The sequence below is a fragment of the Schistocerca gregaria genome, chromosome 1 (genome assembly GCF_023897955.1).
Source record: "Schistocerca gregaria isolate iqSchGreg1 chromosome 1, iqSchGreg1.2, whole genome shotgun sequence".
Taxonomy (NCBI): Eukaryota; Metazoa; Arthropoda; class Insecta; order Orthoptera; family Acrididae; genus Schistocerca; species Schistocerca gregaria.
The window spans coordinates 1,159,482,071-1,159,508,369 of NC_064920.1; the positions used below are offsets into that span (position 1 = coordinate 1,159,482,071).

General features: G+C 41.6%; 1 protein-coding gene across 4 annotated transcripts in view; it reads right to left on the reverse strand.

Annotated features, from left to right (window-relative positions):
- LOC126284091 (integrator complex subunit 1) overlaps positions 1-26,299 on the reverse strand; it is a 292,520-nt gene that overhangs the window by 91,126 nt on the left and 175,095 nt on the right. For all 4 annotated transcript variants that reach the window (XM_049982751.1, XM_049982744.1, XM_049982760.1 and 1 more), the window contains 5 exons: positions 17,275-17,486; positions 16,442-16,655; positions 10,012-10,094; positions 2,601-2,784; positions 2,121-2,252 (listed from right to left, as the gene is read on the reverse strand). In XM_049982751.1, coding sequence (XP_049838708.1) covers positions 2,121-2,252; positions 2,601-2,784; positions 10,012-10,094; positions 16,442-16,655; positions 17,275-17,486 — 825 coding nt within the window. The remainder of the gene's footprint in view (positions 1-2,120; positions 2,253-2,600; positions 2,785-10,011; positions 10,095-16,441; positions 16,656-17,274; positions 17,487-26,299) is intronic.

Genomic DNA, 26,299 nt, shown 5'->3' on the forward strand with positions numbered 1-26,299 from the left:
CCTGTTTCTGTGTGCAGGTTGGAAGTTTGTTAAGAGAAGACTGTAAGAGTGGCGGTCCAATGACGATGACAAGTGTTTGCTGCTAGCATCGCAGATGCTTTGTCAAAGAACACAGAGTAATTATATGCTATTCTTTGCTGTGTTAGTGAATGTGATTATTGTAAAAAAAGAAAAATGAACAATTGACTACAGACTTTTGACTTACTTCATGTCTTAGCCCTGTAAGAGACAAGACATATATGATGCCCATAAAATATTTGGTTGTTGGACCAATGTTGTTATAAATATGTATAATAGAGTTTAATGTTTGATGACTAAGTTAACTTGCAGAAATTGTTGTCTGTGGAAGTTGAAAATGTATTATAATTGAACTGAAAGTATTCTACGAGTACCCAATTATTTCAAGAATAGAGAAAGAGTCTAAATAATTCCTATAACCAGCAAAAATCTTCGGAGAAGAAACTTTTGGAAGATCTTGTGAGTCAACTGCTGAGGGTGAGGTGTGAATTGTGAATGCAATCCAGTTTTTCACCGCTTCTTGTGTCTTCAAAACTGTTAGAATGGGTGGCGACATAAGTGACAGGACTCGAAGAAAATAGGAATTTTAAGACGGAAATAGGAAGATGATATTTTGAGTTTCCATAGCAACCAGGCATAAGATAAGAGAACTATTTTGAGTAATTGGATTGAGTCCAAGGAAGCAAATGGAAAAAAGTAGTGAATGCAATCCAGTAAAAGACTTAAGAAAGTAATAATCTCAAAGGAACAGAGAGTAGACCTCGGCATTTTAGACTACGAAGAGTTACGCCGAGAATACTTTGACTAAGAAGATTCGGTGTGGAGAGTACACGGCTTTCTCATACATCGCAACCGATGCCAAAACAGTAGCCAGCAACCGATGCTAACAGTGCCAGCTGCTGCTCACCAGTGCTGACTTCAAATGTGCTCGTCAATGGCGACGCTGAAACCAACGTTTGACGCAGCCAGTGCCAGTGCTGTTCACCGGCGCTGAATACACATCTGCTCATAAATGCAGGTAGAACTCTATGCCGGGTAACAGTAAAACAATAATTTTTTGAGTATAAAGTTGAAGACTATTGTAACAGACTGTAATATTGTAGTCATTATAAGTAGAATAGGATTTTTTTTAATGTTCATGAGAACTGATTGTTGAGGACTGGGGGTTTTTCTGAACACCACCCCTTTTCCTAAACTTCACCACTCCCTTTCCTTTACCCCTCTTCTCTCCCTTTCAATCCTCCTGCCACAAGAAGGAGCTACTGGCTGCGAAAGCTTGTAAACTGTAATACCTTTTATACATGTGTTCTCCTGCCGTCACTCAGTAAGTTTTTCGAGGGGTACCAGGATGAGTTTACCATAATCCCCTGGCTACCCAACTCCCCAGATTTAAACCCAATCAAAAATCAGTGGGACCACCTCGGTCAGGCTGTTTGAATCATTGATCACCTAGTGCAGCTGGCCACTGTACTGGACTCTGCAGAGTTCCACATCCCTGTCGGCACATAGCAGAACCACACTGCCTCTCTTTCTGCACAACTTGCTGCAGTCTACATTGCAAAATGTAATTATTCAGGCTCTTGACAGGTGCTCACATTAATGTGGCTGGACAGTGTATTTGATGTGGCTTTAGACCCAAAAGCAGAGGGTTTTCACTAAACAAATACATAAAAGCACATTATTACCATTCATAGAGCTTTTTAAATTACTTTGCAGTTGAGTATCACGCATATCAGTATGTATCATCTTTGCAAAGGCACACTGAAGTAAATGCATCGAAATACATTCATTTTCTGAAGAGTGCTACATTTATCTATACAAATTACGAAACCTATAAAGAACAAAAATTTTAACTATCACAAAGTTTTCTATGTGAATTTTATGTGAAGAAATCTTATTGGGACATAATAGATTCCCCATTTATCAAATTCAGTTACAAGTACTGAATGGTAGACATAAAAACATATTGTGGGTAACATAATGATTATGAAAAAGGCTGCAATAATCTTTTAGTAAAAAATGTGTGTATTGTGAGTGTTTTCTGTAGCGATTTTTGTATTTTCTGAAATTGGGAACTATGATATATACAGTTACATACATACCTTTTGCAAATACTGGAAGAACATCAGCATAAGAGCGTGCTGTGTGTGTTCTGCACCTGCCAGTTCACAGTTTGGAGAAGGCAGTATGGCAGCCATAATTGAACTTCTCTCTACAATAAGCTGTGCCATATCCTGAAACATTAACATTAATCAACGGATAATATAAACCAGTTTCTTAAACAAGGTAAATGAACTGCACTGAATTTCTCTATTACTCTGAATTGTTATTAAGATTTTGATTTTTAGATGATATCATTTACAACACAGAATACTAATATCATGTTTCACAAACACTTTGCTTACCTATTTTATCTTTATTCTTATTTTCTAATGTAAATCATGTTCTCCAATCAGGCAGCAAAATGGCATCACTGAACACTGATACATTTACTACTTTTAGAAGTCGTTACCTTGAAAAACATTGTTACAACAAAAGAAACAAGAAGACCCATTCTTATTAAAAAAAAATTGATAACTCACCACCACAAGCTCAGCCATTTCAGGCAATGGATCATTAGCGGCATGTGCAGCCAGGAAGCATATATAACTGCTTACAAGAGCTGGTTCACTCTCTACCTGGCACGCCTGTCGCAATGCCTGAATCACTTGTCCTCTTACTGCCTGGAAATGTGGCAACTGTGGAAGCTGACGAGACAGCCACCAACTGAAATATGGAAGTAGATATTAACAAAAAAATTAAGTGTGACTACAATGCAGGCAAGAATTATGACAGTACTAATTATCCTGTGAGAAAAATGACTATATTTTATTTATGTAACATTATAATAATGGACCATTATCTTCCAAATAACATTACTTCTACCTGAGTCGCAATAATCCGGGGTAGTTTTAAGGCATGCATAAATAGCTCAGAGAGCACAAAACCATTTAATTTCTACTTTACATTGGTATGATAAAAATCACATGATAGTGATATGCATAAATGCAGATGGCAATAATATCACACGCACAAGGTATAAACGTGCAATGCATCGGTGGAGCTGTCATCTGTACTCAGGTGATTCAAGTGAAAAGATTTCTGACATGATCATGGCCGCACAATGGGAATTAACAGAATATGAAAGCAGAATGGTAGGGAGCTACATGCATTGGACATTCAATTTCAGAAATCATTATGGAATTCAACATTCCGAGATCCACAATGTCAAAAGCATGCCAAGAATACCAAATTTCAGGCATTCTCTCACCACGGACAAAGCATCGCGGAGAGCCTTCACGTTACGACCAAGAGCAGCGGTGTTTCCGTAGAACTGTCAGTGCTATAGACAAGCAAAACTGAGTGAAATATGATGACCAATGCGAGTGCCTTTGCTATTAGCACGATATTGCCTGCAGTCTCTCTCCTGGGCTTGTGACAATATCAGTTGTCCCTTGATGACTGGGAAACTGTGACCTCTTCAGATGAGTTCCACTTTCAATTGGTACGAACTGACAATAAGGTTTGAGTGTAGTGCAGTCCCCCTGAAGCCATGGATCCAAATTGTCACCAAGTCATTGTGTAAGCAGGTGGTGGTTCCATAATGGTGTGGGTTGTGTTTCAAGGGAATGAACTGGGTCCTCTGGTCCAACTGAATCGATCACTGACTGGAAATGGTTATGTTCGGCTACTTACTTGAAGACCATTTGCAGCCGTTCATGGACTTCATGTTCCCAAACGTGTCACTGTGCCACAATTGTTCGCAATTTTTTTGAACAACACTCTGGACAATTCAAGTGAATGATGTGGCTGCCCACCTTACATGAATCCCACTGAAAATTTATGGTACATAATTGAGAGGTCACTTCATACACAAAATCCTGCACTCGCATAATTTGCCAATTATGGATAGCTACAGAGGCAGCATGGCTCAATATTTCTGCAGGGACTTCCAATGACTTGTTGACTCCACACCAAGCCAAGCTGCTACACAACTATGGGCAAAAGCAGATCTGACACGGTATTAGAAGATATCCCACGACTTTTGTCACCTCAGTGTAGTACACAGTTTCATATCTCTTGGTGTGTTCATAAGTGAATTACATCCGGCTGAATGAAGCTGGTCATAGACTGTGTTCCAAAAATGAACAGCATAGAGACAGAAGCGATAACACTTTCTGCAGGACCTGACCATCATTTTGCAGGGCAATGCTCAAGCACATACAGTGCAAGCTGTTACCGATTAGTTTGACTGATGGGGCTGCTAAGTGCTATACCACCTCCTGCGCTCCCGACTTAAGCCCTCGTGAGTTCAATTCGATTTCTAAACTGAAGAAACACTTCACGGCATTCGCTTTGGAACTGCTACAAATTCGTCGGGCAATAGACTGGGCCACTTGAACTGTTAACACAACTGGCACTGCTAAGAGTATCCCACAACTTCCTGGAAAAGAGTGACACAACGCTGGTGACTACTTTGAAGGTCAGTAAAACTTTGAAAAACGTATCCATTTTGTACGAGCTGTAAATAAATAGTCCCAACCCTCATATCTCATTTTTTTATACTAATGATATCTACGATAAGTCATAAAAAAACTCCACTGCCACCCCCCTCCCCCACCCCCACCCCCATACACACACAACTCCTTTCTCAAATGTCGTATTTCCATCATAATACTATCTTGTCATAATAATGTCTTACATTCTGATACACCCGCAAACAGTGATCATGCCTTCTGCCACTTTGAAACTTTTTATACTCATGTATTTTGCTTGAAGAAATTGATGAAATGTATTATGAGATAAAAGAAATTATTCAGATAGTGAAGGGGGACGAAAATTTAATAGTCATAGGTTACTGGAATTCGGGTGTAGGAAAAGGGAGAGAAGGAAACATAGTAGGTGAATATATGGATTGGGGGTAAGAAATGAAAGAGGAAGCCAACTGGTAGAATTTTGCACAGAGCATAACTTAATCATAGCTAACACTTTGTTCAAGAATCATAAAAGATGGTTGTATACATGGAAGAATCCCGGAGATACTAAAAGGTATGAGATAAATTATATAATGGTAAGACAGAGATTTAGGAATCGGGTTTTAAATTGTAAGGCATTTCCAGGGCCAGATGTGGACTCTGACCACAATCTATTGGTTATGAACTGCAGATTAAAACTGAATTTAAGGATATGGGACCTGGATAAACTGACTAAACCAGAGGTTGTGCAGAGTTTCAGGGAGAGCATAAGGGAACAATTGACCAGAATGGGGCAAAGAAGTAAAGTAGAAGAAGAATGGGTAGCTCTGAGGGATGAAGTAGTAAAGGCAGCAGAGGATCAAGTAGGTAAAAAGACGAGGGCTAGTAGAAATCCTTGGGTAACAGAAGAAATATTGAATTTAATTGATGAAAGGAGGAAACATAAAAACACAGTAAATGATCAGGCAACAAGGAATACAAACGTCTCAAAAATGAGATCGACAGGAAGTGCAAAATGGCTAAGCAGGGATGGCTAGAGGACAAATGTAAGGATGTAGAGGCTTATCTCACTAGGGGTAAGATAGATACTGCCTACAGGAAAATTAAAGAGACCTTTGGAGAAAAGAGAACCACTTGTATGAATATCAGGAGCTCAGATGGAAATCCAGTTCTAAGCAAAGAAGGGAAAGCAGAAAGGTGGAAGGAGTATATAGAGGGTCTATACAAGGGTGATGTACTTGAGGACAATATTATGGAAATGGAAGAGGATGTAGATGAAGATGAAATGCGAGATACGATACTGCGTGAGGAGTTTGACAGAGCACTGAAAGACCTGAGTCGAAACAAGGCCCCGGGACTACTGACGGCCTTGGGAGAGCCAGTCCTGACAAAACTCTACCATCTGGTGAGCAAGATGTATGAGACAGGCAAAATACCCTCAGACTTCAAGAAAAATATAATAATTCCAATCCCAAAGAAAGCAGGTGCCGACAGAATTTAAAATTACCGAACCATCAGTTTAATAAGTCACAGCTGCAAAATACTAACGCGAATTCTTTACAGATGAATGGAAAAACTGGTAGAAGCTGACCTCGGGGAAGATCAGTTTGGATTCCGTAGAAATGCTGGAACATGTGAGGCAATACTGACCTTACAACGTATCTTAGAAGAAAGATTAAGGAAAGACAAACATACGTTTCTAGCATTTGTAGACTTAGAGAAAGATTTTGACAATGTTGATTGGAATACTCTCTTTCATATTCTGAAGGTGGCAGGGGTAAAATACAGGGAGCGAAAAGCTATTTACAATTTGTACACAAACCAGATGGCAGTTATAAGAGTCAAGGGGCATGAAAGGGAAGCAGTGGTTGGGAAGGGAGTGAGACTGGGTTGTAGCCTCTCCCCGATGTTTTTCAATCTGTGTATTGAGCAAGCAGTAAAGGAAACAAAAGAAAAATTCGGAGTAGGTATTAAAATCCATGGAGAAGAAATAAAAACTTTGAGGTTCGCCAATGACACTGTAATTCTGTCAGAGATAGCAAAGGACTTGGAAGAGCAGTTGAACGGAATGGACAGTGTCTTGAAAGGAAGATATAAGATGAACATCAACAAAAGCAAAACAAGGATAATGGAATGTAGTCAAATTAAGTCAGGTGATGCTGAGGTAATTAGGTTAGGAAATGAGACACTTAAAGTAGTAAAGGAGTTTTGCCAATTGGGCAGCAAAATAACTGATGATGGTCAAAGTAGAGAGGATACAAAATGTAGACTGGCAATGGCAAGGAAAGTGTTTCTGAATAAGAGAAATTTGTTAACATCGAGTATAGATTTAAGTGTCAGGAAGTCGTTTCTGAAAGTATTTGTATGGAGTGTCTCCATGTATGGAAGTGAAACATGGACAATAAATAGTTTGAACAGGAAGAGAATAGAAGCTTTCGAAATGTGGTGCTACAGAAGAAAGCTGAAGATTAGATGGGTAGATCACATAACTAATGAGGAGGTATTGAATAGAATTGGAGAGAAGAGGAGTTTGTGGCACAACTTGACAAGAAGAAGGGACCGGTTGGTAGGAAATGTTCTGAGGCATCAAGGGATCACCAATTTAGCATTGGAGGGCAACGTGGAGGGTAAAAATCATAGAGGGAGACCAAGAGATGAATACACTAAGCAGATAAGGATATAGGTTGCAGTAGGTACTGGGAGATGTAGAAACTTGCACAAGATAGGGTAGCATGGAGAGCTGCATCAAACCAGTCTCAGGACTGAAGACCACAACAACAACATTTTGCTTGTAGATTAATTGTTCTGATTGTAAAGGTTGCAACAACCTGGCATGTTAAGAAAAAGAAGTCTCTCGAGCATCTCTGCAGTTCTACAATGTAATGGAATATTTCACACCACAAAACCTGGGGAGGGGGACTCACAGTTGAGGTGTCTTCATAGATGCGACAGGCAGCAGACTTGAGTTCATTGGCAGCATACTGGGAAAACACAGGAAGTCTACATATGAGACGATTTATAAAACACTTGTGTGTCACGACTTAGAATATTGCTCAAGTGTGTGAGATCCATAGCAAATAGGACTAACGGGCAATACGGAATGCACTACAAAGAAGGGCAGCAAAAATAACAGGTTTGTTTTACTTACACAAGAGCATTATGGAAATGCTGAAAAATTCGAATTGACAAGAATTTTAAGATAAATGCCAATTTTCCCCTACAGCTCACTTACAGAGTTTCAAGAACTAATATTAAAGTGAAGAATCTATAAATATACTTCAGTATCCCTCCTAAAGGGACTGCAAAGATAATATAAGGCTAATTACAGCACACACAGAGACATTTACAGTCACTCCACTCTTCCCACACATTAAAGCCATTAAATGTCTGGGGCAGCGGGGGGGGGGGGGGGGGGGGGGGGGGACACCTAACATGATACGATGCTAAGTATCCTCTGCCATCCACTTTGCAGTAGTTTGCTGAGCAAGTATGTAGATGGACATGTAGAACAATCAGTTTCAATGTCAGATGCCCCACATACACACAAAAATCAGACCCCTTTCCTCTCTTCAATCTGTTAACTCCCAACTATAGCTCAGAAAGGAGAAATGACTGGACTCGAGCATGATGAGCTCAGTGGCATGCTCTGCTACTGGGTAGTCAACTTTGTTTTTGGGCGCAGTTTGGCAGTGGCCATTCATTCTGGTAGCCAACTTGTTGATGGTCATGTCCACATAAAATGTTGTGCAGAAACTGTAGCGGAGCTGGTATCTAACATGGCTTCTTTCACAAATGCCCCTGTCTTTGATGGGATAGGATAAGCCTATGACAGTACTAGAGTAGGCTTTACTGGGAGGGACAATCTTGCTGATCATGTATCTGGCTCTACCACAAGGATATGGCCGGTGTGGCACGGGGTTTGCACTGGGAGTGGCATAGGGATGGAACAAATGATGTTTAGGTTGGTTGGGTGGCAGATTGTCATTTAAGTAGAGGTGAGAAAGATAGTGGGTAGGATATCCCTCATTCCTGGGCATGACAATGGATAGTAAAAGCCCTTGTGAAAACCCAGGTGAAGGACATGGTTCAGTATGGTTTTGGGTGATGAGAGGGTTTTTTGGATGGTGGGTGAAGTGTGTGAGGATATCGCAAACCGACAAGGGACTCCTTGTCACTGCAGATATGCCATCCATTGAAAGCCAGGCTAAATGCGAGAGCTTTTTTGGTATCGAAAGAGTGACAGCAGTCAAAATGCAGGTATTTCTAGTGGTTGGTTCATTTAATACAGAAAGAGCCATCAGAGAGGTGTATGTCAATGTCCAGCAAAATGATACATTGGGTTGAGGAAAACTGAGCAAAGCAAGTGGGGGGGGGGGGGGGGGGGGGTCAAGGTTGAGGGGGAATGAAGATAAGGTATCTTAGCTCTCAGTCCAGATTTTGGAGATTTCCTAATGAACCTGAACCAGAAAAGCGGTTTAGGATTTGGGAGGCTTGGAAGAGCACATGCAGGCAGGCACCCATGGCTGTGCCATGGATTTATTTGCATACCTCCCACTTTCAAGTGAAGATGTAACTGACATGGTGTATACAGAAAGAGGTATTGGGTTTGGCATCTGAAGGACATTGGGGGGAGGTAGCGTTCAATAGTAGCACAGACCATGGGCATAAGGGATGTTAGTGTGCAGAGATTTTATGTCAATAGTGACAAGTAGGGGTCCAGGTGGTAATGGGTTGGGGATGGTTGCCAGTCAGTGTTTTGCATCTTTCGTACAAGGATGCAAAGCTATGGGCAATTGGTTGGAGGTATTGGCCAACAAAAGTGGAGATTCTTTCAGTGGAAGCACAGAACCCAACTACAACGTGGCATCCAGAATTGTTGGTTTTATGGATTTTGGGAAGCATGTAGCAGGTGGGTACGTGGGAGGGGGACAGATATGGATTCAGGGAAGAGCTTCATGGATTTACGTTGTATCAGAACTTCCTTTATCATATAAACATACAGTTCTTTTGTTCTCTCTCTCTCTCTCTCACACACACACACACACACACACACACACACACACACACAAAGTTCCATACCTTTATCTGAATGTGAATACGACTGCATTTAGATATGATGGTTCTGAAAACTTAAATTTTTATATTAGTTAAAACCTGCTTCAAAAGTATCTGTCTTACCAAAGATAGTCCAGCAACAATTCAGCCAGTGCCATTAATAACGCATACTCTTGGTAGACCTGGCAACTAATGTAATTATACTACTTTAACTGTTTCAACAGAAAAGACAAGATAATTTGGACTAAGTATATCAATCAAAGTTAGAGTGAGTGTAACACACTATGTATCTATGTAACAATGCCCATTTTGAAAGAAAAATTAACTTCTTGGTTGCTCCTTTAAAGCTGTACAAGTCATAACAATAAATTACCAACAATGATAAAGTAAAATGTTTAATATTACACTATGTTATAAAACATACTTCTCTGGATTCATGTCTGTCTGGTTGTCCACTTCCATTATATCTTCATCCACAGTAACAGATGACAATATAAGCCTCAGGCCCTAAAACATAAATATTTTTTATGAAAGTAAAAGGTAATCTGTGAAATACATAACTAAACTGATGGGTGTACGACACACAAACCAACTTCAAAGTAATGCATCCAACATATACAATGAATATAAAACTGTCCTCCACTGTTTTCTTACCCTAGACCAGCTTACATGAAGGATAGTTAGGATACCTGAATGCAGTGAAACTTAAGTTGTTCATTTGCAGATAAGTGATGTTTTCATGACTGCAAACATTTAGCCTCCCCCCCCCCCCCCCCCCCCCAAGGGATAGTTTATGAGTGATCGCAATTTTATTTCTCTTTTCAGTTTTTGATATAGTGCAGCAAACGTGAGCTGAAATTCGACAAACAATTACACATCTTTATGATGTTATAAGTTCATCACATTAATGGGGGGTGGGATCTAACATATAACACAGTAACCTTTGTGTATACACTTTGAAGCATTTATTTGACATGAGAAATTACAGAAAATTGACAAACAATGAGCCACTGTCTTGTAATGCACATCACGTTTTTCTCTTGCATTGTGAATCTTTCTTCTCTCGTATGATATTCCAGCAATAATCTGCTAACATAGAAGGTACCCACTTCCTTTCATAGTGCCTTTCTATGGTAGAAATGTCTTTATGGAATCTTTCCCCATGTTCATCCGATACGTCACTACAACTCTCTGTGAAGTAGTCCAGATGAGAGTCCATCATATGTACCTTCAAAGACATATTGCACCCCAAATCCTGATATGCTTTGATGATATCCTTCACCATTGCTTTGTACTCAGTAGCTCTTCTTCTTCCGAGGAAGTTTTCCGACACCACCTTGAAACAATCCCATGCGGTTTTTTCTTATCTGTTAAACACGATTCAAAATTTGCATCTTTCTGCAGCTCCCCGATTTGTGGGTCCATAAATACACCTTCCTTTATTTTTGTAGCTGAAAGACGGGGGAATTTGGTAGCTAGATATGTAAACCCACAGCCTGTTGGATCCATGGCCTTCAGGAATTGTTTCATCAGGCCAAGTTTGATGTGAAGCGGTGGAAGTAGTATATATTCACGAGCTACCAGACTTTCTCACGTTGTACATTCTTTTCGCCAACTTTCCATCTTCGCCTAGGCCATTTCTTTTTCACGTAGTGAGAATTTCGGTCTCGACTATCCCACTCGTAAAGAAAACAGGCATACTTTATGTAGCCTTGTTGCATTCCCAGTACCATAGCAATTACCTTGAAATCTGCACATATTTTCTATTTGTGTTCATTGTATTTTAATGAATTTAGCATCCTTTGTAGGAATTCGTAATTTTCTTTTGTCAAACTAGCATAAGCTACTGGAACAGAGGGTATTTTATTTCCATTGTGGAGCAAAACACCCTTCAGACTTGTTTTGTTTTCGATGTAGCTATGAAAAGTCTCCACTCCTGTGAAATATAAGTGAAGTTCAGCACTTTCATCAGGCCAGCAACGTCATTGCAAAATGTCAGTGCTTCGTCAGTCGAAAAATAAGAAATAAAGGCATGTTCAATTTGCCTGTACACACTGATTTTAGTACCTTGGTGCAGTAGATTATACTCTTGTAATCTTGAACCAAGCAGCTGCGCCTTTTGTTTACATAGTCCTAGATCACACACTAAATCATTTAAATCTGCCTGTGTTAACAAATGTGGCGATGACTCACTTGTGCAGAGATATGAAGTATCATCATCTGTGATTTCTTCAGTATTACTTATTTCACTGCCACCCGGAATTTGACCTCGAGCTCTTGAAGGTACTGGAAGGTTGTCGGAATACTGCACTGGCATTCTTGCTGAAGGCAGATCTGGGTAAACAATGTGCCTCTTCGACTTTTTGTTTGTAAAACCCCGAATTTTTGTTAGAGAGAAATAACAATCAGTAACATGGTCCTTAGGCTCCCTCCACACCATGGAACAGCAAACATGGAACGCCACATTCTCTTTACCTTTCCACCACTGAATTAGTTTGCAGTAACATGTAGCACAACAGAAATGTGGTGCCCATTCTTTATCTTGGTCTCCTACCTCTACTCCAAAGTAATGTTTGTATGCTTTCTTTATTACTAAAGAAATTTTCTTCCTATTTCTGGCAAAAGTGAACTTCCCACAGATGTAGCAGAAGTTGTCCAGCTTATACCGACATCTACGATGACGTGGCATTTCTGCAAATTTAAAAATACCACTTTGGTAATACACCTGTATTAAATTAATAGTAGGGAACTAGAGGAACGCTGATGTGTAAAAACAAGCAGTCGTTTTAACTTCAGCACCAGGCTCAATCAGTTTACACACAGGAACTAAAAAATTCAACCGTGCTCGGAAATATGACGCACAGTTATTTGTCAGCCAAAACACCCACTCGTTAAGACTGACATGAATTGCAGCTAATACCACTGTTGTAAACTCGGTGCACCTGCCCCTAAGAGGTATGAAGCTTTACTGCCGAGGCAGCGACCAGCTGTCGCCGTTCGAGTTAATGAGATGTTTCAGGTGGTCTTAATGGCATAGGTGTGGCGGGGGATAACCAAATGATGTCTGATTCTTCCCATCTGCTGTTGCACAGGAAATTATCACGTTCCATCACTACTGGATGTGGCAAAATACCCGTATTTCTCTATAACGTCTCTGTGTTTGCAATGAATTGTGACTTTTATATATAAAATAGAAAGAAACTTCCACGTGGGACTTCATAGGGAACCTCTTGGTTTATCCCTATGAAATCCCCAAACCACCTTCCCTACCCTCTGGCTCCTACCCTTGAAACCGCCCCCGGTGTAAAACCTGTCCTATGCACCCTCCCACCACCACCTACTCCAGTCCTGTAACCCGGAAGGTGTACACGATCAAAGGTAGAGCCACGTGTGAAAGCACCCACGTGATTTACCAACTGACCTGCCTACACTGTGACACTTTCTATGTGGGAACGACCAGCAACAAACTGTCCATTCGCATGAATGGACACAGGCAGACAGTGTTTGTTGGTAATGAGGATCACCCTGTGGCTAAACATGCCTTGGTGCACGGCCAGCACATCTTGGCACAGTGTTACACCGTCCGGGTTATCTGGATACTTCCCACCAACACCAACCTATCCAAACTCTGGAGATAGGAACTTGCCCTTCAATATATCCTCTCTTCTCGTTATCCACCAGGCCTCAATCTCCACTAATTTCAAGTTGCCGCCACTCATACCTCACCTGTCATTCAACATCATATTTGCCTCTGCTTCTTCCGCCTCGACTGACATCTCTGCCCAAACTCTTTGCCTTCAAATATGTCTGCTTATGTCTGTATATGTGTGTGTGTGTGTGTGTGCGCATGTGTGTGCGTGCGCGCGCGAGTATATACCTATCCTTTTTCCCCCTAAGGTAAGTCTTCCCGCTCCCGGGATTGGAATGGCTCCTTACCCTCTCCCTTACCCACATCCTTTCATCTTTCCTTCTCCTTCCCTCTTTCCTGACGAAGCAACCGCCGGTTGCGAAAGCTCGTAATTTTGTGTGTGTGTTTGTGTGTTATTTTATTGTGCCTGTCTACCAGCGCTTTCCCGCTTGGTAAGTCTTGGAATCTTTGTTTTTAATATATTTTTCCCATGTGGAAGTTTCTTTCTATTTTATTTACATAGTTGTTGAAAAGTTTCACTTGGTGAACTTTTCATTTTGACTGTTGCAGTTTTAAGACATAAATACTGAATTTCTTGGTAGCTGATATCCACTGAAAGCATGACCCATTGTCATTAATGTAATTACTGCTTTCCTCCAAATAATATCAAATGGTACCAAATCACATGGCATTCATGGCAGCGCAAAATTATGACATACAGATTGTTAAGAATTTGCCACTCAGCTCCCTAGTCCTGAATCAGTACAAGTCAACAGACATCAGAAGGCTTTGTCTGGAAGACATTTGTTGCCAGCTGCAGGGAGTGTCAACTAGCCAACAGTACTGTGTGAGGTGGTCACTGTTGACTGGTGTGTACCTATACTGTACTCCACTCCATTTTGTAGTGTTTGCTTTTGTGGTCATTAGTGTACGTAATTGCTGTAGTTAGGATATTTATTAAATATGTCAACACATAAGACAATTTCAGGTTCGATTATGAATAACATTGAAATGATCTTTACCTCAGTGCTTGACTTCTGTTTTCGTGAAAGGATGAGCCACAGGTTAAAGTGCCCAGAATGTGGGAGGCAGGCTGTGTTCCTTCCTCCGGCGTGCCTCTTCACCATGTGATCCTCTATGTGGGGGGCCAGGCTTGCTTCCTTTGCTCCTTGCAAACATCCCACCCCCCTCCTCCTCCAAATGGACATCAGCCAATTTATAGTTCACACACTGTAGAGTGCTAGTCATGAAAATTCAATTCTGTCCTCTCCAGACTTTATATTTGCGGTGTTTTCAACAACAGTAAAAATGCTGAATGTAACATATCCTCAATCTAGACTGCAAGCCACTTTATGGTGCGTGGCTGAGAGTACTTCTGGTATGACTATGACTACACACCCCCAATCCCCACCCGTTTTCCTGCTCCAAACATAAACGGCACCTTGGGAAAATGACTGATAGGACAGTCCTATATGAGATTTAATTTCTCTAACTTTCTCATTGTGATCATTTCATGAGAATACATGGGAGAAAGTAATATGTTGCCTGACTCTTTCTGGAATGTAAGATGGCGATCTTGATAGTAACATACTTGGTTCCACATAAAACAAATAAGCAAGACAGTTCAATAATTTTTATTTATTTAAGAGAACAAAAGGAGCAGTGATTTTCTCAAAGTATCAGCTTTACTGTTGATTTTATTATCTTAAAGTTAGCCTGAGTAAGCACAAACAGCAATTTAAAGATAGTTAATTACAAAGGGAGTGCCCAACTTCTGCACTACTTCGCTAATGTATATCTAGACTTGTTCCACATCCCTGAAAGTTTTTCTTTGTAATCAGATCTACTGAATGGACTAATGTATGAACAAACCCCAAACACCACCGAACCAATGCCTGTGGAAGAACTTTATTTCAATATTGTCCCTTGTTCTTCTGGCAACCACAAACCACAACAGTATGACTGTTGAAATCTTATTATGAGAAAGTACCAGGGAATGCTGAAAAGAAATGCCGACAATGTTTTTAAAAACTATTACAGTTTTAAGTAAAACAAACTTGTTTAACATTCAACATCTTTATTCTTCACGTGTACATATTTGCAGCACCCTGTCACTACAGGACTCTGAATTGTAGCACATAACATGGCAGCGTGTAATGTAGCTACATCGGTGCATGAGGAACAGTGCGCTGTAATCTAATTCAAAGAATCGACCCACACATGGAGCACACTCTCTTTCAGTATAGCAATGCCAGTCCACACATATGTGCTGCAACATCTGCAACGAACCGGTGCCTTGGGTTTGCTGTCATCGATCATCCTCCATACAGTCCCAAATTGGCACCATCTGATCATCTTTTTCCAGAATTTAAAGAACACCTTTGAGGACTTCAATTTGATAGTGAAGAAGTGGTGCAAGCGAAGATAAGGTTGTGGCTCCATCAACAAAGTCAAACATTCTATAGCGATGGTACCAAAAAAAATGGCCTCTCATTGGGAGAAATATGTTCATCGCCAGGGTGACTATGTTGAGAAACAAGCATGTAGTGGGAGAATAAAAATCTAAAATGTTAATAATGCTTATTTTATTTATAATGCTTTAACAGTTTTTACAGAAAAATTTGGAGGCATTATTTTTCAGCATGCCCTCTTGTATCTTATACTTGTTATGGTTTTGAAGTCATAACCCACAAATTCTTATTTCGCATTTAATAAGAGTGTACTTAAAAAATGCCACATTTTCTCCGAGTTAACGTCTTCAACGTTAGTGGCAAACATTAGTAGAAGGAAGTTCACTCTCACAATTACAATTGTGTTTCACTGGCAATTATTTTGTTTTAACTCCTTTTTTTCCAAATACCTGTATTACACTGAATGGCTTTTTTTCTGTAATGGAGGAGTATCATACAAAAAACTCTGGTCAAATTCACATGAATTCTGAGACAGAATTAAAATTACAAAAAGTGTACTACTGCTCTCATGAATTGAATTGTATCATACACAAGGAGGGTGGAAAATGGATCTTAACATGCAAATTATAACTGTGATAAGAGGCGACATTCCACAATATAGACAATCAAGTAAGATGAGGGGAGGAAAAAAGAAGAAGAAATGATGGACTGAATTTGTAAATTTTTTACAAAAGTAATTTGTTCTGGCTGTGTTACAAATAATATGTATCATACATGCTGATGTTTCATATATAAAACACCAGTCACAATATTACCTTCACAGCCTGAACTCTGCTCGCTGCCTGGACAGCACTCAGCCTCCTGAGAAAGTATTCAAGCACTTCACATGCCACTTGGGGCTCCTGTTCTGGCTCTGTAAGCAGAGCCTGTAGATGCTGCAGTAGCTGCTGTTGCTTTTGTTGCTTTTCAGGTTGCTGCAAGGTACCAGAACTCAGCAGAAATTCACAAAGGCACTGCACTGGAAGGTGGCTGTGGACACAAAACGTAACCTGCTTAACGAAAATGCAAGGTTGCTTTTTTAATGTACCTGCTGTAGAAACATAAGTTTGAATTATTATGGAGAAACAGGTTTTTTCCTTTCTTTCTTTAAGCAAACTTATTTAAGGAACTTACAGATACTGCTAAAATGAAATACCTGTAGAGAAAGCTTAATTTATGAGTCAGAAAATCGCTGACCCTAACCACACCCTACATCTGCGTTGTTTGTACCATGTGATCACAATTTTATTTTACCATCTTTTAGAGTATACTGAATTACTTTTTACCTGCAAAAGCAAATTTATTCTGTAAGACGACTGAAAATCTTATCTTAGGGATAATGGCGCCCCCACAGCTCACCTATAAACAAAGTCTTCCTTTTAGTGTCCTTCACATAATAACCACTTATCCCATTAGTTAAGAAAAACGTTTTTTTAGATAACTGCAATTTTCAGGGAACTAGTACATATAAAAGGGTCTACTACAACCAATTAATATAGCAATTTAGTTTTGTCACTACTGAAATCTAAAAAGCATTATGGCAAGAAATTGTGTTACTTTATAGCAAAAATCTTTCAAAGACTATCTCACTTCCCTGACTGTACCATACCTTAAAGCCCCTTCTGAACTTTCAACAAGGTCTGCAAGCCATGGCATGGATTGTGAGGCCCCTTGTCTCTGGATAATATCTAGAAGAAAGTCTGGCTGGCGACTGCGGCAAAGTAAATGACCCATACGGTGAGTACTATTAAGCATGCGTAGTGAATCCAGTGTTGCTTGGGGTGGCTTGCGAGGAGGTCCTGTTGGATCCATTGTAATCAACTAAAAAAAATCACATATTAGAAAACAGGATGTCATCAAACCATATGATGATTACCAAATGACACACAATAAAAATAATAGTTTCCTGTATCTTACTACCCTACACTTAGTTACACATTTAATTCCAAATTTTCATTTATCTGAAGAATAAAATCAATAATGGAGCTGAGAGAAAAGGTTACATAAATATAATGCAAAGAAATAAAAGACTTCCACTGCATTAAAAATTCAAAATTCCCGGTTTACAGCACAAGAAAAGTGAGCCATATTCACTCTGGATCATCCAAGAAGGTGATTAAAATGTAAACTTACATAATACTAACCCCCCCCCCCCCCCCCACATGTGCATTTGACCAATCTATTGAACACACTTCTTCCTCTTCCTGTCTGTGTGTCTGTGCACATCATCCTCCAACTTCAATCTATCTATTTCCATCTTCCCCTCTCTTTGTCCATTTCCTCCACCTGCTCTTTCATCTTCTTCCCCCTCCCTCTGATCATATCCTCCTCCCTCTCTCCATTTCCAACTCTGCCTCCCGCTCTTCATTTTCTACCTGCCCACTACCCCTCTACCATTTGCCACCTGCGTATGCATCTTCCCTTCCTTCTCTCACTGTCCATCCTCTCATCTATCCATCTCAATCTGTCCCTAGCCATGCTCTACGGCAGATGTAGCCCCTGCAATACAGTGCAATATTGCACGTCGATAGTACTCCAACAGCACCTGCCATGCTGGGCAGCCTAAATGTCAGGGCCTGGAAAACTGTTTCTTGTCCCTGACATGTAGGCTGCTCTGCAAAGCAAGCTGATTTGGCAGGCTGATATTGTTCCCACACAACATGCTTGTCATGGGGGAGAGCCTACACACCAGGGGCTGTTGATAAATGTGTCTTTGTCCATATCTCCACTTCTATTGGAGTTAGGAGGTTATTAACCAGCAGAGTGCTGATACTCGTAAAGCCTGCTGTTTCTGTATCAAATTCGGTTGAAATCCAGTCCAGGAGTTTGGGATTGTCAGTATTGCCAATCGACACACAATAGATAGGCCCCCCTCTCATCCTGGTGTATATGTGGCCTGCCTTTCTTGTTTAACTTTACCATTCTATCCTCTTTTCCTTGAGCACGGATCTATTAGTTCTGAAAGCTTGGACAGTGTAAGTATTCTTATGAGTGACTTATTGGCAGTATGACATTTACTCTTAAGGTAATTACTGGCCATTAATTCTGTCTCATAATTTATAATTAACTCATGAGAGTTTTCCTTTTTTATACAATTGACTATATATGTAAAATTAGGAGACAGAACAACTAGCCAACACTTACATTCAGGAGGCAATATTTCAGTGCTGCCATTAGAAGCACATAAAAACACAACAAACTATTCTAATATGACGACAAGGCAGAGATAGTCATCCCAACTTCTTAAGGCATCGACCCGTAGCTTAATGTACAATTACGTCAATGACCTTTTTCTTTTTAACCTTTGACTGCTGGGGACGTGTAAACTTGCTATGCCTCGCCGTGCCACTGGCGCACCCGATGTGTACACACTTCCTACAGTGCTAAGGACATGTTTACGCGTCCCGCATCATTGACCTTCCCACCGTTAGAGACGAGTTTAGACGCACTGAGTCACAGTTACCAGAGCGCTACAGATGTGTATACACGCAGAGCTGTCTTTCTGACCTGCTCTTCCAGTAGCTGTTCAGTGGTCTGACTGTATAGTCTGAGAGTGCATATATGTCACTGTGTTCACTGTTTGCAGAATTTGACTTAGATTCCTGTATTTTCTTCAGTTTTCTTGTTTTCTACATCAGAAATGTCATGTCGCTGTGGTTTCACAAATAAAGAAATCCTGGATACGCTCACTAAGAGCGACAGTGAGTGTGAATTATCGGACGTTGCTATCAGTGATGAGTCTGTTGAGCTGTAGTCCTCAGCCCTTTACATCAGAAGGAATAGCAAGAATTACAGTTAGCAGTTCCTCTGAATCCAAGGAATCAGAAAGTGACAGTGAAACGGTTCGGAAAAAAGTGTGCTTCTTGCTGTTTGACTTCCAATGGTGCAAGTTAAGAAGTTAAAATTAAGTGATTATTAGTCCAGAGATACACTTTTGAACACACCAATTTTCAGCGAAGTTATGTCCAGAGACAGTTTTTGTCTACTTCTGAGAACGTTACACTTCAGTGATAACTCTGCGAGTACTGGAGGCGACAGTCTATTTAAAATTAGGATGATTGTTGACAAAGTTCATAAGACGTTTTGTAATTCATTTCACCCACATCACAAGCTTCGTATGGATGAAAGTCTCTTGTTCAAAGGATGATTATCTTTTAAGCAATTTATACCAACCAAGCGAAGTAGATTCAGAATAAAGACATCTGTACTGTGAGATTGTCAAGAGTGGGTATATTTTAGATTTTATTGTATATACAGGTGCAACAACAGAAATTGGGTTTCACAATTTAGGAAAAAGTGACAACTCTTATGGGACCATATTTGTAACAGGGTCATATTCTGTGTGTCGATGATTGGTACTTCAGCACAAACCTATTCCTTTGGCTCCACAACGATGGAACAGCCACATGTGACACAGTTTGTAAGAATAGGCACAACATGCCAAAACTGCAGAAGAAATTAAAACGAGGAGAAACTGAGTTTAGGCCACTGAAAAGGTCCTCGCTATCAAGTGGTTCGATAAGAGAGAGGTGTACCTGTTGACCACAAGTCACACTACACAAATGGTTGGAACAGAGAAGACTGACAGAAATACTGGCGAAAACATAAAGACACTGCAATGTATTGTAGATTACAATTCAAGCTCAGTGGGATCAGTGCATAAGACTGAAACGGTATAAGAAATATTTTTTCACCTTCTGGATTTGTGCATTCTAAACGCTCATGCTCTCCGCCAGTCGGTAACAGGGCGGAAAATGGCACACGCAGAGTTTCACCTTTCTCTCATAAGGGAGATTGCAGAAAGATATGCTAAAGAATGGTGAAAAACTGGTAGGGGAAGGTGCTATGATGATGAGAATCCTCTGTGATACACAGGGAAACATTTTCCAGCTGTTATTGTGAGTGAACATTCGCAGAAAAGTATGCTAATGCACAGATGTGTGGTTTGCGTGAAACAGAAAGTGGGCTGGGAAACTAGATACCAATGCAAAACTTGCAACGTTGCATTGTGTGTTGTACCCTGCTTTGAGACTTAGCATACAAAGGAGCATTAGTAATTATTGGGAACTGAAGCTGAGAAAATTTATTGACACCTCTAAATGAATTACTAAAAAATAGGCAAAAATGTAAAGAAAAATTCTATTTTTAATTTCGCCAGTGACGGTCCAGAGACTGGATCGAAAAGAAGGATGTGAAATAGATGCAACAGGTGTAAAATTATACTTAAGAGATCACAAAGTTGTACAAGATGGCCAAATTTTATTTATTTACAAAAACTATTGCCCAAGATATTACAGCTCAAAGTTGCCAAAAATTAATGCTGGCTCTGCGAGAGTCGTATTCAGCCAAGAAATATTCAGCACAGGGTGGATTGGGCAGCGTGGGCCAATCCAGTCCCGGTGGCAGTTCCAAGGGACAGGCACGCAGTGCAGGTAGACAGATTACACCGCAGTGCTTGGCACCTCAGCGTGCCAAGCAGTCAAAGTGTTAAGTGTGTTTTTATGACCATATCTCTGAAAATGTATATTATAGTTACATGTGCTTCACAACACGTTATCCGGATGCTGAAAGAAAAGGGCTTGCCACACAAATACTTAGGTAAAAATGAATATAGAATATAGATATCAATGACATCTTTGCTATCTGGATTGAAGGTGAGGACACCTTATTCACGTTTCTCCAGAACCTAAACAACTTCTCCTCCATTTCCTTCACAACGTCCTACTCAACCCAACAAGCCAACTTCCTAGATGTTGACCTTCACCTCAGAGATGGCTACACCAGTACCTCCGTCCACATCAAACCTACTAACCACCAGCAATACCTCCACTTCGACAGCTGCCACCCATTCCATACCAAGAAGTCCCTTTCTGTACAGCCTACCTGTGGTGTCACCGCTAGACACCATACTTGCTAGCTGGTAGCCTTTAAATCGGCTGTGGTCCGGTAGTATACGTCGGACCCGCGTGTCGCCACTATCAGTGATTGCAGACCGAGCGCCACCACACAGCAGGTCTAGAGAGACTTCCTAGCACTCGCCCAGTTGTACAGCCGACTTTGCTAGCGATGGTTCACTGCCTACTTACGATCTCATTTGCCGAGATGATAGTTTAGCATAGCCTGCAGCTACATCATTTGCTACGACCTAGCTAGGCGCCATTATCAGTTACTATTGATATTGTGAATCATGTACCGTCAAGACTGACGTTCATCATTAATGAATTAAAGTTAAGAATTCCACCAGCTACGTCCGTTTTTCTAAAATCTAATTTCCTTGTCATGTTCCAGACCTCATGCCAGCCTACATGAGCTAAAATGCGTGCCTTTCAGCCTCCTCTAGTAACACGGTGTTGGCTCTCCTGCCAACCACAACATTGGTGACGAGGCAAAACCGCGTTCTTATCGATATTGCCCTGATTTACTTGTGTAATGGCTTCACCACAATCTCCAGATGTGCTGTCCAAATTTTATCACTTACAGAATCAGAAGACGCAGACCTTACTGAATGCCCTTGGACAGCTCGTCCAGGGTCAACGTGCGATGCAAACCGATGCGGCGGAAGCCGCTCCACCGCTAATGCAGCCATAACACGCACTTTTCGACCTTTTGATGCTGCACTGGAAAGCTGGACGGAGTGGTCACACCAATTTGGATTCCATCTTGTCGCCTACAGAATTCAAGGTAACGAGCAGCAGCCTTTTTTTGTTATCATCAGTCAGGGTGAACACGTACCGTGTGATAGTCAAATTATTTCCACGACACGGCGTTACAACTTTGTCCTACAAAGAAATTTTGTCTGCATTAGATGCATATTTCAAAGAATCAGTCAATGTAGTAGCGAAAAGGTATACCTTCTTTCGTACAAAATGTACGGCAGGTCAGACTAATTGGGAGTGGGTTGCAACCTTGCAAGGCTTTACTAGGGATTGTGCTTTTAAGTGTCAATGTGGACTCCCTTATTCAGATACTATGGTACGTGACGCAATTGCACAGAACGTTTCTGATGTTCGTATAAGGGAACAGATTTTGAAACTAGTCAATCCCTCCCTTCAACAAGTGATGGACATATTGGATTGGCAGGACACACTTGACTTTGCTCAGGAATCATTTGAAACTTCACCAGCTGTGTGTCAGGTTAATTGGCCCGCCGGGCGAGCTGCACGGAGCAGTAAACAGCCCTCGCGCCCGGCCACGCCACTGCCGCCAGGCTCTCAGCCATGTGTGGCGTGCCGGCAAGCAAATGCAGTGCCTGCGGTGCGCTACTAGACATTCGCGTGAGAATTGCCCGTCATGCCAAGCTATTTGCTTTTATTGTAATAAAAAAAGGACATGCTCAGAGTGTTCGCCAGAAAAAGCTCAGATCGGAAGCTCAAAACCATTCCCGGCCCTTTGCTTCGCGCCGGAATCAGAATCGAACCAAGGATACTCAGGCTCGTGAAACTTTGCCCATGGAAATTCATGTAGTTCATTCCACTCCGCCCAGTGCCACTCTCTCAAACAGTGACTGTGTTCGTCCCACAAAGAGTGTGCGTCGACATTGACGGAACTCCCGTCAAGTCGCAAGTGCTTTTGTACCAGTGTCAGTTCACGTTGCACGAGACAGTAACTCTTGTCGTTAGCAAGACAATAAACTTTTTGTAGACTTGGACATTAACGGCAAAGTGATACCATTCCAGCTCGATACCGGGGCTGCAGTTTCACTGATCAATCAAGACACTTACAAACTGCTGGGCACACCTCCATTGCGTGCCGCAAATGTTAAGTTAACTAGCTATTCGGGTCAAGATATCCCTGTGTTAGGACAGTGCAGCCTTCTTGCAACATACAAAGGACAAACAAAACTTGTGTCATATTCATCCTTCGTTCTCCTTCTGCAGTGAACTTGTTTGGTTTCGATTTATTTCAGTTGTTTAACTTGTCTATAGTAAATCAGGTCCAATCAGTGAACCAAACTGTGCCTTCAGACAGTGTTTCTCTTCTATGTGAAGAATTTGCAGACATTTTTCCACCGGGCCTCGGTTGCGCTAAGAACTATAAAGCACATTTGGAACTGAAAGTAAATGCACGACCGAAATTTTTCAGAGCGTGCAATGTTCCCCACGCATTGCGTGATGAGAACGCAAAAACATTACACGATTTGGAATCACAAGGTGTAATTGAACGTGTGCAGGCTTCTCTCTGGGCATCACCCTTAGTAATTTTGCCAAAACCTTCCAACAAATTGAGACTTTGTGTGGACTTCAAGGCAACAGTGAATCCACAACTAGTGATTGCAACTTTTCCTTTACCCCACCCGGAAGTTCTTTTTGACAAACTGTGCACGGGTAAATATTTTTCGAAGTTGGACCTCGCAGGTGTGTACTTGCAAATACTGCTCGACGAAGAATCCCAATGCGTTTTGGTGGTTAACACGCATCTTGGGTTGTATTAATTCAAATGACCACCACTCGGGTGTGCATCTGCCCCTGCATTGTTTCAGCAATATCTACAAACTGTTTGTGCATCGGTCCCTACGGCAGCAAATTATCTGGACGATATTGTGATCTCCGGAAAGACGGAAGAAGAACATTTGGCCAATCTCAGAACATTATTTCAGGTCTTGCAACAAAATGGTCTTCGCTTGCGGAAGGACAAATGTGTGTTTTTTGCTCGTGATTTGCCATACCTGGGACAGGTACTCAATGTCCAAGGCATACATCCCAGTCCAACGCACCTTCGTGCCATACAAGACTTGCTTTCGCCGCAGAATTTGAAGCAACTACAGAGTGTACTGGGAAAAATAAATTACTATAACAGATATGTGCCACATGCCTCTTCCATTTCAGCTCCGCTTCATCGCTTACGCCGTAAAGGTGTTCCGTTCGTCTGGACGACGGAATGGGAACAAGCCTTTCGCCAATTGAAATCGGCGTTGCTTTCCAATACTTGCCTTATGCCATTTGATCCCCAGAAGCCCCTTTTGTTGATGGTTGATGCATCGGATTTCGGGATCAGTGCTGTCCTTGCGCACAAAGATGGCTCGCACACTCGCCCTATTGCCTTTTTGCCCAAATTGCTCTCGTCTGCACAAAGAAATTATTCACAGATTGAGAAAGAAGCATTGGCTCTTGTATTTCGTGTTACAAAGTTTCATGATTTCTTGTATGGTCGTCACCTTACCATAATCACAGACCACAAACCTTTGACATCGCTTTTTCATCCGACCAAGACTGTACCTCCACGTACAGCCCAGAAATTCATTCGCTGTTATATTTTCCTCTCGCAGTACTGCTATGATATCTTGTATCGGTCCACTGCTAAGCACGGAAACGCCGATGCGTTGTCCTGCTTGCCTGTTGCTGAGGATATGGCATTCAATTCCTCCAAAGTTGCTTGCATGTTCATTGATGCGGAAACAGATGACGTGGTTGAATCATTTACGATTGACTTTCGTCATGTAGCCACAGCTACGCAATTGTCCTAGTCAAAGTCACGGATCAGGGACTAGCTGGTTCGCCGATTTTTTGCTCACAAGGAGAGACTTTTTGTTCGAAGTGGTGTTTTGCCGTTGCATTCTGATAATGATCAGTCCAGGGTCGTGGTCCCACATTCGTTACAGTCCTCTGTCTTACAGCTTCTCCACCAAGGACATTGGGGTATAGAGAAAACGAAACAACTTGCTCGTCAGCACTGTACTTGGTTCGGAATCGATGCTGCGATTACGAATATGTGCTCTTCTTGCATGGTGGTGCCGAACAACAATCAGCACCACCGCGGAAATTCTTTGCATGGACAAAAGCCACTTGCCCTTGGCAACGCTTACACATCGATTTTGCTGGTCTATTCTAGAATGCTTGATGGTTGTTTGTGGTAGAATCATTCAGTAATTTTCCTTTTGTTGTCCGGATGTTTTCCATGACGTCATCTGCCACCATCCAAGCGTTATCTGCTATCTTTTGCATTGAAGGTCGTCCACAGACTATTGTTTCCGACAATGGCCCACAATTCATGTCTGCAGAATTTCAGTCATTCTGCAAGGGCAATGATATTCAACATCTGACGTCCGCGCTGTTTTCGGCACAGTCAAACGGTGCCGCTGAACGATTGGTCAGGGCTTTCAAGTCACAAATGTTGAAGTTGAAAGAGTCGCATTCTCGGGAGGGCGCGTTATTGCTCTTTTTGTCCTCGTATCGTTCTCAGCCCCAAGATGGTCGCTCGCCGGCTGAGTTGCTCCACGGTTGCCCTCATCGAACCTTGATGTCTTTGCTACATCCGGCGCATCAGGTTCCTCTTACAGCAGCAGACACCTGCTTTTGCTCCAGGCGACATTGTCTACTATCGCCACTACCGACGTTCACGGCGTTGGCTCGAAGGGCACATTCTTTGCTGCCTCGGCAGCGTTATGTATCTGGTTTTGGGGGCCTCTGGTGAGGTGCGTCGGCATCTCAATCAGCTGCGCTTCTGTCGTCGCATGGGATCTGCCGCTCGCCGTCTGCTTTCAGCAACGGTGCCGTCCGGTCAGCGCCCCGGGGACCCACCTACTGGCTCGCCTCAGCCCCGGGTGTTACCGACGCTGCCTTCCATTTTGCCCCATGGCGACATGCCAATGCCACCACCGCTGCCGCCTGTTCTCCCGCCAGCGACACTCGCAGAAG